This window comes from Triticum urartu, chromosome 6A (assembly GCF_056163025.1).
Source record: "Triticum urartu cultivar PI428250 chromosome 6A, HENAU_Tu73, whole genome shotgun sequence".
Lineage (NCBI taxonomy): Eukaryota > Viridiplantae > Streptophyta > Magnoliopsida > Poales > Poaceae > Triticum > Triticum urartu.
The window spans coordinates 543,740,244-543,757,933 of record NC_141878.1 but is presented as its reverse complement, the minus strand read 5'-3'; the positions used below and the strand labels follow the sequence as shown (position 1 = coordinate 543,757,933).

The following is a 17,690-nucleotide window of genomic DNA, read 5'->3' as shown; positions in this document are numbered from 1 at the left end:
TACCAAATGATTTTATTAACAAAAATACTAGATAAAGCATGACTAATATAGAAGAGATAAAACAGGTCATGCGTTCTGACAGAGAGAAGGTAAATAGCTTCTGCATATATGAACCGTAGCCTATCATATCTAAAGCAGACAGTATAGCAAGTAGTATATATGAAGTAGAACCTAACATGTGTAGGACAAGGACTAGAACAGGGAACTGTGGCAGAACCTTTAACAGGAAAGACAAGAACACGTACGGGACAGCAGCAGCAGAAGCGCTGGACTTGGGGTCGGTGTCCTCGCCTGCCATGTCGTCGAGGAGGTCATGGACGTCGGGGAAGTAGTCGTCGGCGACCGGATCGTCCGTGATGAAGCAGCCAGTAGTCGCGCTGAGCGCTCCCCAAAAACCTTATCACCCTTCTCCCGAAGGTGCGGTTTCGGAGGCACAGGAGAAGGACGCGAAGAGGCTGCGACGGGAGGTGAAGCAACGAAGGGAGACGAAGCGAACAGGCCCGCGACGCGTCGTGACGAGGCGTGGCGAGGCGGGCGGCGGAGGAGGAGCGCACGTGGATATCCCTCTTGTTCTCATGCTCGTACAAGTGGGGAGAGAACCTCCCTTATAAGGAGGTCCAACTCCCACTCAACTAGCAATGTGGGACTAAACTTTTGTTCCACCTCTTGCCTTGCACAAATGGGCTGTGGTCCTCTAGGATTTATTAGGAATTTCTGAAACTGCTATTGGGCTAGGCCCAAAATAGACAAAATTCCAGCACTTACCATGTAGGTTGTTCTCGTCGTAAGCTGCATGTCCGGGTAACTTATTTTATCTCCGTTAGCCCCTGAAATTGGGAGTTAAGCTCCTTAGTCGTCCTCTCGATCCTTTCAAAATAGGTGGACTAGAATGCAACTACAATGATGGTGATTTCATACTTCTCTATGGTGTCCGTTTCGAAAAATACCTCTCTATGATGCATATGTGCTTGGTTGTCTCACTAAACTTAGTTAATCTATCCTATTGGTTTTGACTATCTTACTTTATTTTTTCTTCACTATTATTATTGTTTCTTAATGAGATTTAGAATAAGGCTCCAGATGATAAATATGGGAAACTTGCCGCTGTTTTCTTAACTGGCAAGGGTTTAGATTACCGTTCAATTTGCCCCTTTTGAATTCTTGTTAGTGACGTCGTGGCACATTGCAACGTCATTACAAATGATAGCCCATGGGTCTCAATGTTTGGGTGTAATTATGGTTGCCCTACTTAAGATGGTTTTTCGTTGTTTGTATTTTGACATGTTCTGTACTTTGGTGTACCATTTCTTGGTGGAGAAAAAACTTTGTCTGGATTTTTGATTCAAAAAAAAATTACTTCCACATACTCATGGGGTTTACATTCTCTCCTACCATTTTGTATAAAAGGAAGTTATTTTAACCCCCTCGACGAGATGATCCAATACAGTGAGATTTATTATCTGTGATTCAGTTTTTCTCTACAACGTGCATACATGTGTTCCTTCTCCAACTCTATGTATTGTGCATCATCTGGGTTGCAAGGCAGTTGCACTCTTTTCTACACTGGTATTATTTGTCAATCTATTGTCGACTTTACAGGAATGGATGCAACAATGTGCGTTTTTTCTTGTATAAGTAGGGTTTGAGGCAGTAAGCCTTTTGTTTTTGTAACTACTCCCTCCAGCTTGCAAAACGATCTTATATTATAGACGGAAGGATAACTCACAAATGGGCATTCCTTAAAAAAAACTCAAAAATGGGCCTGGATTTGACGAAGCCTTTTGTAGTTCACAAATGGGCCTGGGTAGTTTTTCATATCGAAAGAATATACGTCGGCTGGTCCTGTCCTCTGCATCAGACGGCCCACCAGCAGTCTGCCCATCCACCCAGTCGCCGCCGCCGCCGCCGCCGTTTCCAGCTGAACTCCGAGACCCACTCCGCGTCGTGCGGGCTGCGGAATCGCTCAGATGGATGCCGCGGGTGGTGCCGGTGGGGCGGCCGTCGTCGACAAAGCGGGCGGGCAGGCGCCGCCCGAGACGCTGGTTGACTGGGCGCTGAAGATCCTCGACACGGCCGACCCCGACGAGAAGGCCCGGCTGGGCGACCTCGCCGCCACCGAGTGGCTGCGCGGCGCCATCCCGCTCGCCTACGACCCGGCGCAGCCCGCGCGCGCCCCGCCGGACCGCCCGGCGCGGAGCGACGCGGTGCGGCTGCTCCCGCCCTCCCAGGCGCCGAAGCTGGGGAAGGGCGGCAGCGCGCAGAGCCGGCTGGCGATGCTGCACTCGCTGGCGCACATCGAGAGCTGGGCCGTCGACCTCTCCTGGGACATCGTCGCCCGCTTCGGCGCGCAGCTCGGCATGCCCCGCGGCTTCTTCGACGACTTCGCCCGCGTCGCGCAGGAGGAAGGGCGGCACTTCGCGGTGCTCTCCGCGCGGCTCCGGGAGCTGGGCTCGCACTACGGCGCGCTCCCCGCGCACGACGGCCTCTGGGACTCGGCCATGCGCACCTCGCACTGCCTCCTCGCCCGCCTAGCCGTCGAGCACTGCGTCCACGAGGTACCTCTTTATCTCCATTGGCATGACGAATTAAGGACAGTACTTTGCTTAGCGATGCCCAAATTGAATCGACACATTGAGCTAGCTAGAAGCTTTGCCATTGTAGGCCGAAACAGCCAAAGCCTTGAAAGCTGAAGCATCATTCGTTTTGTGAAATTCCGATGCTAAATCAATCAGCATTCCACTTTCTTCATTCATGGTTGGTTCATTGCATAAAAGTTATGAAGACTGGTGTTGTACTTGAAACTTGGATGCTTGCAGGAGAACTAGTTTATGACTTGTGTTGTTTATCGTGAGGAACTGGTTCAGTGTAAGGATTATGAACCATCTAATATCTTCTTCTGTTCTCAATGCAAGAAAATGAGCTAACCCTGGTTACTCAAGGGACCAATTAATGGTTGGTAATGACTCTTCTTCTGATATAGTGGACCAATTAATGTTAGAATTACGATGGAATGAATTAACTGAACTAACTCGCAGTCTTTGCTGGGGTAGTACGAGCAGAACCTTCAAATTTTATTTCTAAAAATCCTTCTAATTTTGTAGAGTACCCAGAGAGAATAAATTATAATAGTATTATTCTCATGTATCTAAATGAAGATCTAAGAAGCCACCTTGGGGAGTAACCATGGGGAATAGCCTGTAATGAAATCTGTCAACTGACTCTTCTAATTGATATCCTTTATATTTTCCTTCTTTCTTATATTTCACTTCTGATTGGTTCATAAACTGCATGTTAATTGTGACATTTGCACTTTGACGTGGTATCTGAACTTAGGGCTATGGCCTCCTATATGGTAGCTATCAGACCAACCTTATGTTCTTTGTTAATCAAGATTTTGGACTGTTTGGGCGTGCACAAATTTACTCCAGAGAAACTAGCAATCCTTGCAAAGCAAATTCTTCAGTAAAATTAGAACCAAGCTGAAAAATGTGTTGCAATGTTGGACTTGAGTTGCTTTCTTTTAGTAAACTATCCACCAGATGTTCCTTTCTGTAATCGCAGTTAACTGTCTATCAATGCGTTCAGTTAAGCTGTCCTCGTCTTTACATGTCCGTAATTTTGTGTAGTGATGGGAACAATTAGGATGTACGTATCTATTATGCATAATAGTATTGCCAACATCATTTGTTTTCTGTATGTGATAAATTCTGATCAACCATATGCACATATTTATGTCTGATAAATGCCCATTTGGAACACAGGCCAGGGGATTAGATGTCCTTCCAACCACCATATCAAGATTCCGTGCTGGTGGGGATGAAGAAACAGCCAAACTGCTTGAAGACATTATTTATCCAGAAGAGATAACACACTGTGCAGCTGGTGTTAGATGGTTTAGATACCTGTGCCTCCGGTCCCTCGCCAGCGATCCAATTGCGCCTCCAGTTCCACAGCCTAAACCCCAATGCTCTGAGCTGCCCGAAGGTGGGATAGGTGATGATAATAAGACTTCTCAAGCGGTGCGTGATGGATTGGCAGATAAGCCGACGGAAGATATTAATAGCCATGACGAGGCGGTTCAACAAGTGGAAGATGGACTGGCAAGGTGCGCCCTTGGCGACGCCGATGAAATGGCAATCATCGAGAGATTCCACAGCATCGTTAGAGAGCATTTCCGGGGACCCCTGAAGCCCCCCTTCAATGCGGAGGCTAGGAAGGCAGCTGGATTTGGGCCTGCCTGGTACGAACCCCTAGCGGTGAAGGAGGTAGAGACACAAGCAACCGAGCAAAGTGAGTAGTGTAAGTGTTTGTGCTGTTTTCCCTGTTACTGGTAGGGTAGAAGACACAGTGGGTGCTACACCCTCAGTTCAATCAGGTTTTGGTGTATCTTTCTTGCTGGCAGAGAGTGGTGAACTGGTGATCCTGTTTGTTTTGGCATTGGCAAAGCAATGATGTACGCGACTAACCGAAGTGAAACCAAGAGATGTACGTGAATTTCCACTGAATTTGTGGGGTTTCAGTATTTGATTTAACCGTCATGCAATATTTTAGATATATGTAGTGTTTGGTTCTTTTCATTTTCGACAATATTGTTGAGTTGGTTCTTCTAGCCATTTTATGACTCCGAGCTCGCCGGTGAGCTTCCTTGTTTGAACCTCTCCTCTCATGCACAAAAGAGGTAGCTTCAAAATCTGCACTTGGAGCTATGATTTCACCTACTATTTGAGCATACCCACATCCTGATTGATCATGTATTGACTTGACAACATTCAGGCAATCGCTTGCCGCTCTAGTCTTTCTTGCCACGACGTCGATTGCCAATGATAAGGCCTCACTCATGCTTCGATTGTCTCAGCATCCCAGCCACGAGAGAATATCACATGGAAACCAAGTTTCAAAGAAAACTTCGTGAAACCCATGTTTGGAAGTATTGAAAAAAATTGTGAAAAAATGATATGTTAGGATGGTGATGTTCTATTGCCATGCGACTATTCATTGATGAATTTATTCTTTTCATAGCTCGCAAATGGTAATGTGTTTGAACTTGGGAATTTCATATGCTGATAGAACATCACACTCTTAAAATCCCGTATGTTTGTGGGATTTGTTTGAAGCTTCAAAACATCATTTTTCATGTGGTTTTCATCGGTTTTCACCGAAACTTGATTTTCATATGACATTCTCTCCAGCCACACCTACTGTTCTTCCCAGTCGCGGCATCCGCACAGCTTCGGAAGGGTGTGAGTCAAGCTGGGCCACGTATAGCATTTACCACGCGGGCCTAGACATGTCCAAGTTGGGCTGCGCGAGCCCAGTCGCAGGAGGAAGGCTTAAGGAGGGGATAAGCGAGGTTCTTCCTGTTCTGTTGAAGCAGAGAGAGGAGGAGGATGCTCATGCTGCGGGCCGCCACCGCCAGGGCGGCGTCCACGCTCGTCGCCGCCGCCAGGAGGAGACCCGGCCTCCTGCCTGTCGCCATCGCCGGTCTCTCGTCCTCCTCATCAGGACCACCATCGGGCGGGAAGAGGAGGAAGGGCCAGCGGCGGGGCGAGGCCAAGCCCCTGCCCCAGCCTCAGCCCTTGCCTGGGCGCTCCGAGATCCCCAGCAACAAGAAGCCCAACGCCAAAGACAGGAGGAAGGTTCGACCAGCGGCGGAAGAGTCGCAAGGGCCATCGGGCCAGGAGATTGAGCTGAGGAAGCAGCCGCCGGAGAAGCCGAAGCGGGTGGTGCGGTGGCGCTGCGCGACGGGGTGCGGCGCGTGCTGCAAGCTCGACAAGGGCCCCGAGTTCCCCACCCCCGACGAGGTCTTCGCCGACTTCCCCGACCACCTCCAGGTAGGCAGCATTTCTGCTTTATCTATCTATGAACATACTACTACAAAAAGACTGGCTGTTGTTGGATAGATGCAAAATTTCGGTTCTTGTTTATGATGGAGCATGCTGAATTGCTGATCATGGTCGCAGCTGTACAAGAGCATGATTGGCCCTGACGGATGGTGCAACAACTACGACAAGTCCAACCGAACCTGCAACATCTACGAAGGTACGCTAGTCTTCAGAATGAGCTCTCCTGATTTTAGTCTTCAGAGCAGTGCACATGTGTAAGTAAACTGATGCTGTTATGGCTGATTTTGTTTGGGGGTGTTGTAGACCGGCCATTCTTCTGCAGGGTCGAACCGAAGGTTTTCGAAGAGTTCTTTGGCGTGCCACGCAGCAAGTTCGACAGGGAAGCCTGCAGGTATGCTGGCTATTGTGTTGTTGTTCGTGTATCTTAGTTCTTCGGGATGCTGAATTGATTTATCTGCTGCCTGTCGTTTCCAGTGCTTGTGTGGATAACATCAAGATGGTGTATGGCCAGGACTCTCCTGAGCTTGGAAACTTCAAGAGGGTCATAAGGGAGGAAAGTAGTAAGCATGAGGCAAGCATGAACGAGGTTAAATTGTTGGATGCCACAAATACTACTGGTACCTGATTAATTACGGAGTGTAGGGTACTCACTCACCGAAGCAGTTGAAAACCGGGGCACAAATACTGGTATCTAATTCTCACCTATGAATGAGTATTTAAGTTTCGAATCCTGTTCTGCTCAGAGTTGGGTTTGTTCTTTGTTTACTCGGAGTTTTTTTTGGCACTCCGCTGTCAAATTCTGATGATAACAGCCTTGTGTCACTCTAAGTTTTGTTCTGAATGATATCATCTCTTGGACTTTTTTTTTTCATTCTTTGTAAGAAATACTTGGATATATAGTCCACCAGAAAGAACATGAACTCACGCAAGCATGCAATCTGCTTCATCGTCCAATGACATTCAAGCAATACATGAACTCTGCCATCCAGCAAAGCAAATTGTGCACGAAAAAAGATGCTCTAATGTGTTCATAATCGTTGGTGAAATTAGTGTGGTAACGGTCGGTCAGGATATCATGGTAATTTTTTTGTCACGACCAAACCAAATTAGATCATTTGACACAGATCTGTCTGGAATTGATTGATAGTTTGACACTTATGACCAAGCCATCTAATGATTAACAAGAGGTACACGGGAATTTACAATACAAAGATAGCAGTTCCTTTTCTCAGATCTGTAGACATAAATTTGTAATGGCCGTGCCAGCCATACATAGTCCTCCCTCTTAACCTGTCATGTAACGGCCATTAGCGATTCTTGGATCTCTTCGAGTGTTCTCCCTTTAGTTTCTGGCACTAGCCTTGCCACGAACAACACAGTAACCAGGCTCGCTGCTGAGAACAAGAAAAATGTGCCTACACGTAGAAATAAAAACAGACTGAAGCAAAAACATTTACTGGAGAACTATTGAGTGGTAAGTGGAACCAAAGCTCATGGGAGAAACGAAGCAACATATACTTTTGTAGAAAAAGATATACAAACCTTGGTGATAGCTCCTTTCCAAACATATTTTTGCTAATGGGTTATTATTCGGCTATCACATGAGTGGGTAATGGTGGATATTCTACTTTCTTTTCAACTGACCTACTTATACAAGGGTTGAACATGCTTACCTGCAGAGTTCCAATCCATAAGGAAGCTGAACGAATACGATATCACGAATGAACCAACCCAACTAACCAGGGTTACCAAGCTTCCTGCTATTCCTTTCATGTTGATTGAGAATATCTTTGCCAATAAACAATGAGATGTTGTCAGTTACAAACGTGGGCTCCTTATAGATTATCAGGAACGCGAGCATCATCCCTAATTAACTTCGTGGTGATATATCATACCTCGGACATGATAACCCAAGGAACAGGTCCCATTCCAATTGAGTATGCCACATAGTATGCCTATTCAGTAAGGAGTCAGAATTTACATATCTGGAGTTCAGACATGTTATGCCAGCAAAAATTGCCATCTTAGACGTCTAGGTGGTGATGAACTATCTACACAATTTTTCATTTTTACATTGGGATCACACAAAATTATTGATGTTTTAGTTACGTAATTTCTGTACCAGTATGCCGTAAAGAGCCAATGTAGGAACCAATTGTGTGTACAATCCTTGTGCCTGTGATCATGAAAAGATAGAAAGTCAATACTCTGTATAATGATAGGCATCGAACATTCTGAAATGTAAATTCAGGTCAGGTTTATTCAACTATTTATTTTTGTCGATTTGATCTGCTTGATCTGTTGATATTTCACCCTTCAATCATGTTTATTTAATAGAGCCTCATACATGGAAGTCGGTGCTTGTGCAGTCTGGTATTTTTGTCCCATTGCCAAATACTCCATACTAGCTGGGAACTTTAATAACTGCGGTTACCTTATGTTTTGCATTCAGGCACTACTATTATCAGATAGTTAAGTTCCACATGTCCGTACTGACATTGACACGGTTTGAGAAATACGAACTATGTGATGAACAAATCAACTTAGTGTTGAAGGAGACAAAAATTGACGAGCAAAAAGACCGGCCAGAACTTCTAAAACCCGTGACAAGTTTCTTCCCGAGATTTCGCAATGGCTTATATTAGCAACTTAGCATCAATAAATGATTTCCGGTTCAAATTTTAAGTTGGACTGCCCCATGGAATAAACAAGTTTGCGGTTACCTTGAAGTAGAATGATAGCCCAGTAAGAAAGCAGCCCACAAATGTGCCAGATGAAGACACCTAATTAATAGAAGAATACAAAAAAAATGAAGCTTTCTTTTTAGGTAAGTGCATCAGCTCAGTTTTGAAGTATCCATACCAGTAGAAGGGTTCTTCTTCCACTCCTATCCATGAGAAGGGCCCCAAGTAATGTGATTGGAATCTGAAATAATTATAGTTATAGAAATTGATACAGCCAGCAAGCCAGTTACAGTTATTGACGAGAATAGCCAATCCTGAACCTGAATAATGCCGATCAATGTGGTCCCAAGTTTACCAGAAAACCCTGAAGTTTAGGGGAAGAACAATTACAGAATGTTTCCTTCGTCAGTAAAATGGCACAATTAATTTGGTAGCATTTGGATACCTGCAGATGAAAAGATATAGCTTGTATAGAAGCCTAATGCGTTTATTCCCCCCAGTTGCTGAAAGACCTTCAGGCCGACACCCACCTGTGCATCAAAGCTAGAACTTCTTTGATGATGATGAAAAATAAGATCCTTTGGAAACGAAGTAGGTTGATGAAATTGCTTAGTTCTTACAATGACTGCATACATATTTTTCCTGTGAAACAAATCCTGAATCCTGGCCTTAGGTAAATCCTGAACTGATTCAACGTACTCCTGCATAAGAATAAGAGATTGTTTTTTGGAATATCCTCTTCCCCAAATTATATGTTGATAAACAGAGCAATTTAGGGTAGAAGCCAACTATAATCCCAGTAGCCTCTCCAGATATGTCAGCCTTTTCACCCCTAAGCTTTTGTAGTGAAGCACGGAATTCTTTCTCTTTCCCGATGTTGGCCTGTCATATTGTTGCAGAATGAACTTCATAACGAAAACCTACTATGAGAATCTATAGCTTCAGTAAATGTTTTACTTTTTTGAGGGATAACTTCAGTAAAGGTTAGCTATTCATTAGGTTCTGTTTCGCATTCGATTATTCGCTTGCATATACTCCCTCCGTCCCGAATTACTTGTCGCAGAAATGAATGTAAATGTATGTACATTCATTTCTGCGACAAGTAATTCGGGACGGTGGGAGTATTTGCCATTATGTGACCATGTGACACACCCAAGTTAGTAGTTACAACCAACCATACCAGCCACCTCGGAGACTCGGGAATGAAGGGAAGACCCACAAGGAGGAACGCACAAGGCACTAATCCTGCACAAACATGCAAATGTTGTGCTGATTTTTCTTGGACAATGGTCATGCCATTCCATATGCAGGTAAGATAATAATGGATATTATTTATTACCCACGACAACCAAAAAGCGCCACGAAATTGTTGCTCCAATGATGTAGGCAGCTGAACACCCTGAACAAATAAACAGCTGCACTTGCAGATGAAACTGTCAATTTCAAAACTTTTCTAACATTTCGTGCACATTGTCCAGCTCTCTCCAACCTGGTTTGAGGCTGCAAGGCCTCCTCGGAGATCCTTTGGTGCTATTTCAGATATGAACACAGGTACCTGTGCATGTGGGTAATGTTTAGTGCAGTAGAATGCTACTATGTTGATCAAGTGGCGAATAAACAGTACAGTTTTTGATCAAAACAGCATGAAAAGTCGGGTGCATGTTGAGAGTTAAGAGGGAGATGCTCACCACATAAGAAAGGACCCCTGTACAGTAGCCCAGCAAGACTCGTCCCAAGCAGAGCATCGCTGCACCCTTCATGTCATGAAGGCAGTTTTTCAAGCTCTTGAAACAAGAAACGAACGACATTTGTAAACGAAATTAGCTAACGGAGCAAGGAATGTATATACCTTGGCTAGGTATATAGCAAGCCAACCAAAAATGCCTACAATTGCTGCCAGCCGCATGGTCTGTGGCAAAGGCAAATGGCACAGATATTGTGAGGAGTATGCCAGCCATCTCAGTCATCAATTCAAGTAGTATGATTTGGGTAAATAATTCACCATTTTGCGTCCAAGAGTGTCTGCAAGGCGGCCACTGGTCAGAGCGCCGACCATTGCACCAACCGTCAAGACAGATGCAAAGATGCCATACTACAAGGGCAATCATCAATCGCAATTAGTGTATTTATTAAAGCAATGAAGATCATGAAGATCAGGATCTAACAGAGCATTGACAGGGAATGCAATACTAACTCACTAAATATCTTTACTAGCTCTTGTGTGAATACCTGTGTTTTGGAAAGGGGTTATTTCTGTGATTAGATTCATCAAATTTTGTTATAGATGGGTTATTGGTGATGGGTCCAAAGTGAGATTTTGGGAAGATAGTTGGTTTGGTTCATCCCCCCTAGCAGTACAATTTTGGGATTTGTATCTTATCTTCAATGAAAAAATAAACACAATTGTTCAGGCTGCCTGGGATGGATCTCAACTTAAACTCACCTTTAGGAGATCTTTCTCATCAGCCATAATGGAGAAGTGGTATGAACTGGTAGAGGTAGACAATAGTGTTAATTTTAGCTCTGATGTTGACTCTCTTGTTTGGCAGCTAGAGAATGAAGGTCAGTACTCTACTAGTTCATCATACAGTATTAATAATTTTAGAGGGGTTCAACCTGTTTTCATTCTTGCTGTTTGGAAGCTTGAAGAAAGCCAAGGACGTCTAGTTTCGGCTAAAAGAGAGCCTCGCCTGGTCTTGCTTTCTGAACTCGTTGGTTGTTTGTACTCCCTCTCTAAAGAAATATAAGAGCGTTTAGATCACTACTTTAGTGATCCAAACGCTCTTACATTTCTTTATGTAGGGAGTAGTATTTAGTTCGATGTTTGTTTTCAGTTTGCTGCCTGCGTGTAGTCCCTGTTTTTTTGCCTTGATACTTTGCCTGGTTGTAACTTGGAGTTGATCTGGACATGCTTTGCATGCTGTATGGTGGTTTCATTACGATTAATGGAACCGGGGAGGTGCTCCCTGATCTGCTAAAAAGATCTAACAGAGGCACAGAGCCTTTTGTTGCAAACAAAATCTTTTTTTAGTTCCAATAGAAATGGCAGAGCTCCTGCCCTCGCCTGGTTTGGTCTAAACCCTGTCCCCAAGCTCCAATTTTCTTGTTGTGTCTTAGTGTTTGTAATTTGGTTCTCGCCCATTTTGCCTCAATTAAACTAGGCAACTTTCTTCTTCTTGTATGGATTGGCAGAGGTGTTGCCCTTGCCTTGGCAAGCATTTCGAAAATTACAAAGTGACTAGCAAGATGCCCGTGCATTGCACAGAACATCAGAATGCTTCTTTTTTTTTTACAAAACACCTGTTATGATTGACCCACGCAGGAGTAATCTTATGTGTAAAAATTAATGATATCTCGAGAATTTCATCGAAAAAATGGTATCTCGAGAATTTCATCGAAAAAATGATATATCGAGAAAGATGAGAGATAAGGTGAGGAGGAGTGGGGCGCGGTGGTGATTGGTGGTCGGAATTAGCGGAGGCATGGGGATGGACGACACCGGCAGCTGCCACCATGCCAGATTGTTCCAGAGGCTTTCTTTTTTAGTTACTAGCAAAAATACCCGTAACGGAAGAAAAATCACGTACCCGTAGTTTAGGTCGCAAGACTGTGCAACAGGGGGTCCATCTCCAACACCAGCACCACGACCAACATGATGCTCAGTGTGATGAAGACAAAACGAAGCATGCCGTTGATTGGCGGCGGCTGGTCGACACAGCCATCTGTGAAGATGTAAGGTCACAGCAGGCACCACATCAAACGTGTACACATTCTCATGACACGATGGCTCAGCACCCGCTTGACTGCTGCTATCGCCACCATCGGTAATCCACACCGCATCCTCCTGCTAGCAGGGTACAAGATGATGGCGGGAACTGTAGGTATTATACAATATTTACATGTGTTGCAATAGAGAAAAAGATCTTTTTGAAATAATTTTTCATTATTACAATAGATTGACTTAAAAAACAATGCAACCATGGATAAATTTTTCTCCTAATGGGTTCTTCTCCTGACATGCATCCATAATACTCCCTCCATTCCAAAATTTTTGTCTTAAATTTGCGTAGATACAGATGTGTCTAATACTAAAACGTGACTTGATACATCCGTATTTAGAAAAATTTAAGACAAGAATTTTGGGACAGAGGAGGTAGTACTATATCATGTATGCCACGTGGTGGTTCCACTTTTTACTCCACATAGTCTTTTTTAACCATACTTCATGTAGGCTTTGTGATTAATCCAGAAAGTCACTTTGGAGCACAGGCACGTTGTGACCATTTTTTAGAAAACATATTTTTATTCAAAAAGTCAAAAAAGTAGTATATTTGTGTGAGTTTTCATCACAACCTGTGTTTGTAAAAGACAAATACACGCAAAAAAATCGTTTTACTTCATGCTGCCTTTTTTAAACCATACTTCACATAGTCTTTGTGATTAATCCAAAAAGTCACTTTGGAGGAAGGGCACATTATGGCCGTTTTTAGAAAACATATTGTTATCCAAAAAGTCAAAGAATGTAGTGTATTTGTGTGAGTTTTCATCAAAATCTGTGTATAAAAAAAAGACAACTACATGCATATTGTTTTTGGTTGGATATTTGTAAAAAAATCACCTTTGAAAGAAATCTGATAGGACTCAGATTTTCATATTTGTCAGGTTTATTATCTTCTTCTATTTCCTTGGCAATGGGGACGTGGCTCTTGGCTCGCACATGCATTTTTCATATTTTTATGGGCACACGCATGTTTCCTAGCCAATATTTTCTTCTTTTAGACGCACATACACCCAGACGCTAATCATGTTGGCCTTCTTCCTTTGTTTGGTTCTGTTCACGCCTCCTTCATTTCATTTCTTGGGTTCTGTTCGGCTGATTGATTTTGATATACATGTATAAGTAGGTGAAATTTGCTGTGAAGAAGTGAGGTGGGATTATTTGATTATAAGGTTAACGCTATTTTTTTATCACAACAACGCCTTAGTCTGCTGGCTACAGCCGTATTGATGTAGCGATAGTTTGTGTGTTCGAATCCATTAATGCACACAATTTTTCGCTTCTCCTACGAAGGCAAGGAGAAAGATTTTATCTATACAAATCGTAAAAGCATATTATGACATAGGAAAAAAGCGCATTGTGACGGTGAACCCACGGAGTCAATCCGTGCTCAACAATGAAGTTGTGGGAGATAAGGATGAATGAGAAAGGTGCGGGTATCCTTTTGTAAAATTGTGATAGTTTGCTTTCTATCTGTTAGATATAGATCGGGCGGTCTATATTGTAATATGACAGATACATCATCATCACCAACTCAGTTTTTTATAAAAATAGAGAAATGTTTGACCGATGGCATTCCTCTCTGTATCAAGCATAAGCCGAGCATCATCATTCCTCGTTTGATAAAAAAGAAATGAAAGTGCACATGCGTCGCTGCTACTGCTGTTACCAATCATCATATATACTTCTTTCGTTCTGAATTACTCGTCACAGAAATGGATGTATTTAGATGTATTTTAGTTCTATGAGTAATTTGAAACGGAGGAAGTACCAACCAACCAACCTGTGAATTGGATAGTCCAATGTCGCTGACGATTCCAGCTTGAGCCGGCGCAGAATACCCAACCTGCATATCACACACTCGATTACAACCACGTCGGAAGCGAAGCAAGTTGTGACATGGAGCCAGCGGCTGCAGTGCAGACTTACACAGGTGCCGAACTCGAAGGAACCGCACACGGCCACGGCGGTGCTGAGCAGGACCATCTGCAGCGACCCCTCCTCCGCGCCCTCTCCGGCCTGAGCGCGGCCTTGGGCTGCCGCCACAGCCGTGGCTCTCCTCGTCAGGCCGCGCGTGGCGCCGGCGGTCGCCGCTGCCGCGCGCAACCGGCGCGCACAGCAGCCGCCATGCCGTGCGGCGGCGTACTGCCCGCGCCGCGCCCGGTGGAAGGGGAGTAGGCCTGCTGCTGAGCGGCGGGTGAGGAGCGGCGGGGCGGTCGACGGAGGGAGCGCGGCAGCCATCCGTCGTGGCCTTCAGCTCCAAATGCTGGGGATCACATGTTTCTGGTTGCGCAACCTCTGCTACGTACCATCATAGTTTTACGCGGCAACACGTTTTTGGTTCAGACGCTGAATCGAATTCTCTGAAGTATGACATGTAGGCCCTGTTCGACAATGCGCTGGCTCTTTGAAATTCACGGATCTGCGGAGCATTGTTTTGCCCGCTCTAATACTTTTCACCGCAGCCCCGTCCGCTCTCGAAGCGAAGCAGTGGAGCAGATGGACACCGAACGAGGCCGTAGTATCTCTTTTCATTCCATCTACAGAGACAGTGTGTACAGAGTCTGAAGTTGAAACTGCAACAGGAAAATACTTCTCCGAGCATGCGCTCGTGCCGTTTTGAGCAACCCCAAAAATTTCGAAAATTGGAAGGAAAAACGGAACACATATATGCAGGGCAAGCAACATGCAAAATATACGAGTAAGAACTCGTATGAAATGCGAGAACTAATCCAGCATTCGAGTCAGCTGATCCCACTGCGTCAACATATAAGTATGCTGAAACAAGTTTTACTCCGATATACTCTTTCCATCTGGAAAAACTTGTCCTAAACTTATCTTTCAAATGAATATATCTAGCACTAACTTGGTGCTAGATACATTCATTTTAGGGATAAGTTTTTTTCGGACAGAGGGAATACATGGGCTTCCAATAACTTGACAACCAGGCTAAATTTTATTGATTTTTATCTGGTAAGTAGATGACTAATAACTTGGCAAGCAAGTGATAGTAATCTGGCAAGTACTAACGGAAAAAGGTTATCAAAACATACTGACGCCAGATCTAGTTTGGAACACCTCACGACAAGAAGGCCAATGGGTGAAAATGAAAAGAATGTCACCTGCAAAAAAAGGAAAATGAAAAGAATAAACCAATGTGAATTCGGTGACAAAGAAAGGATGTCGTGCGCGAGTTGCGCCATTGCGATTGTGGCACAAGGATGACAAAAAGTGAGTACCTAATCTTCTTGGTGCGGTGATGCGCCCCAAGATTAGATCGGCGAGATTGGGAGGGGGATAGGGTATCTCTAACGTGGAACCTCAAAATGCCCGCAAACGTCTGAATCGAGGTGTCTGGACGATATAAGATATCCAACACATTGCCGCATCGGTCCGCGAACATCTTCGCAAGTCTGAATTCGAATTTCCGTAAATCAAAAGTAAACAAGTAGACTTTGCGAGTCTGGACATCTGTCTGGCCAACTCAAAAGCCACCATGTAAACTTTGTTTGTGCATGATTTGGCGGGAAGTTGTTATTGTTTGGCAAAAGGAGAATGATTAGCACATGTATTTGACGCAAGGTTGTTTAGCATGTATTTGACGGAAAGACTATTAATCAACCTACACAATTTAGCAGAAGGCTACTAAGACCACAGTATCAAGTTGCGGATGACTACTAATCATATTACTCCACAATTTGGTGAAATGCTACTAAGACCAAAGTGCTAAATGATGGAAGGCTACTTATCATGTTACTCCACAATTTGGCGAAATGCTACTAAGACCGAAGTGCTAAACGACAGAAGGCTACTAATCATGCTACAATTTAGCAGAAGACTACTAAGACCAAAGTGCATAATTTGATGGAAGGTGTTGAGTAACGTGATTATATTAGGAAACATAGGATAAACTAGGAATATTCTGACTTGTCTTGTACTTCAAGTAAACCATGTACTCCTATATATATGCCCACGAGGCTTAAGCAATACAACGAACTATTCCACCAATCCTCTCTTTCCCTTCTAACATGGTATCTATTGCAAGTCGATCCTAAACTCTAGCGGCCGCCGCTTCCGCACCTGCGCGCCGTCCTCGGGGCGGTCGGCCTCCATGACCTCCACCGGGGTCGCGCCGCCCGTACTTAGGGTTCGTTCGCCGTGTTGACCGGCTACCCTAGAGAGTCTTTTTCCCGAGCCCTTGCTCCGGGTTTTCGCTCTCTTGCCGGTCGTTTTGATCGGCTTTTTTGGGTTTTCCGATCCAATCTTGATCGGTTTGCGTCGCCCGCCGCCGCTGTCGACCCCCGTGCGTCTCTACTCCAACCCCGGCGCGACCAGCCGGCCTCTCCTTCGACCTAGCATCCACGCGCGCCAAGGTGGCCCGTGAAGGCCAGCTGCCGTCCGCGCGTAGGTCCGCCCGTCGACCTGCGCCGACCGTCACCTCCCTGCTCCGATCGAGAAACCTGCATCGCCTCCATCCGACGGCCTCACGCCATGCGGCGGCCAATCATAGCCGCCGCTCGCGCGCCGGCCCGCCAATCGATCGATGCCACCCGCCTCCGCCGCGTCTGCACGGCGGCCCGGTGATACGTCTCCAACGTATCTATAATTTTTTATTGCTCCATGCTATATTATCTACTATTTTGGACATTATTGGGCTTTATTATCCATTTTTATATTATTTTTGGGACTAACCTATTAACCGGAGGCCCAGCCTAGAATTGCTGTTTTTTTGCCTATTTTAGAGTTTCGAAGAAAAGGAATATCAAACGGAGTCCAAACGGAATGAAACCTTCGGAAACGTGATTTTCTCAACGAACAAGACCCAGGAGACTTGGACCCTACGTCAAGACACAAAAGAGGAGGCCACGACATAGGGGCGCGCCTACCCCCCCCCCCCCCAGGCGCACCCTCCACCCTCATGGGGCCCCTGTTGCTCCACCGACGTACTCCTTCCTCCTATATATACCTACGTACCCACAAACGATCAGATACGGAGCCAAAACCCTAATTCCACCGCCACAACTTTCTGTATCCACGAGATCCCATCTCGGGGCCTGTTCCGGAGCTCCGCCGGAGGGGGCATCGATCACGGAGGGCTTCTACATCATCACCATAGCCCCTCCGATGAAGTGTGAGTAGTTTACCTCAGACCTACGGGTCCATAGTTATTAGCTAGATGGCTTCTTCTCTCCTTTTGGATCTCAATACAATGTTCTCCCCCTCTCTTGTGGAGAACTATTCGATGTAATCTTCTTTTTGCGGTGTGTTTGTTGAGACCGATGAATTATGGGTTTATGATCAAGTCTATCTATGAACAATATTTGAATCTTCTCTGAATTCTTGTATGTATGATTTGTTATCTTTGCAAGTCTCTTCGAATTATCA

General features: G+C 44.9%; 3 protein-coding genes and 1 long non-coding RNA gene across 6 annotated transcripts; 3 read left to right on the top strand and 1 right to left on the bottom strand.

Moving 5' to 3' along the window:
- The first annotated feature begins 1,844 nt into the window (after positions 1-1,844).
- Positions 1,845-4,545, top strand: LOC125514834 (3-oxoacyl-acyl-carrier synthase-like protein (Protein of unknown function DUF455)). The gene is made up of 2 exons (XM_048680201.2): positions 1,845-2,555; positions 3,762-4,545. Exons 1-2 carry the CDS (start codon positions 1,968-1,970, stop codon positions 4,296-4,298), a joined length of 1,125 nt encoding a protein of 374 aa, XP_048536158.1. The 5' UTR covers positions 1,845-1,967; the 3' UTR covers positions 4,299-4,545.
- A 792-nt stretch (positions 4,546-5,337) lies between these two features.
- LOC125514832 (uncharacterized) lies at positions 5,338-6,714 on the top strand. Its single transcript, XM_048680200.2, has 4 exons — positions 5,338-5,831; positions 5,961-6,039; positions 6,147-6,234; positions 6,318-6,714. Exons 1-4 carry the CDS (start codon positions 5,388-5,390, stop codon positions 6,466-6,468), a joined length of 762 nt encoding a protein of 253 aa, XP_048536157.1. The 5' UTR covers positions 5,338-5,387; the 3' UTR covers positions 6,469-6,714.
- Positions 6,715-7,086: 372 nt separating this feature from the next.
- On the bottom strand, positions 7,087-14,595 carry LOC125514831 (sugar transporter ERD6-like 16). Of its 3 annotated transcripts, none has more exons than XM_048680199.2 (18): positions 14,235-14,595; positions 14,089-14,151; positions 10,530-10,619; positions 10,377-10,436; positions 10,216-10,281; positions 10,017-10,082; positions 9,867-9,942; positions 9,708-9,772; positions 9,317-9,409; positions 9,148-9,228; positions 8,973-9,057; positions 8,848-8,891; positions 8,706-8,768; positions 8,567-8,626; positions 7,966-8,019; positions 7,739-7,798; positions 7,517-7,631; positions 7,087-7,258 (listed from the first exon to the last, which is right to left on the bottom strand). In XM_048680199.2, the coding sequence occupies exons 1-18, from the start codon at positions 14,544-14,546 to the stop codon at positions 7,137-7,139; spliced, it is 1,575 nt and encodes a 524-aa protein (XP_048536156.1). In that variant the 5' UTR covers positions 14,547-14,595; the 3' UTR covers positions 7,087-7,136. The 3 variants fall into 3 exon arrangements, with proteins under 3 accessions (XP_048536156.1, XP_087384849.1, XP_087384848.1); XM_087528723.1 differs by having other exon boundaries at positions 9,708-9,791; positions 9,867-9,926; XM_087528722.1 differs by having other exon boundaries at positions 8,973-9,228.
- Positions 9,159-12,368, top strand: LOC125514833 (uncharacterized). Its single transcript, XR_007286633.2, has 3 exons — positions 9,159-9,837; positions 10,006-10,078; positions 10,170-12,368. It is a non-coding gene; the product is annotated as an uncharacterized LOC125514833 (long non-coding RNA).
- Positions 14,596-17,690: the final 3,095 nt, after the last annotated feature.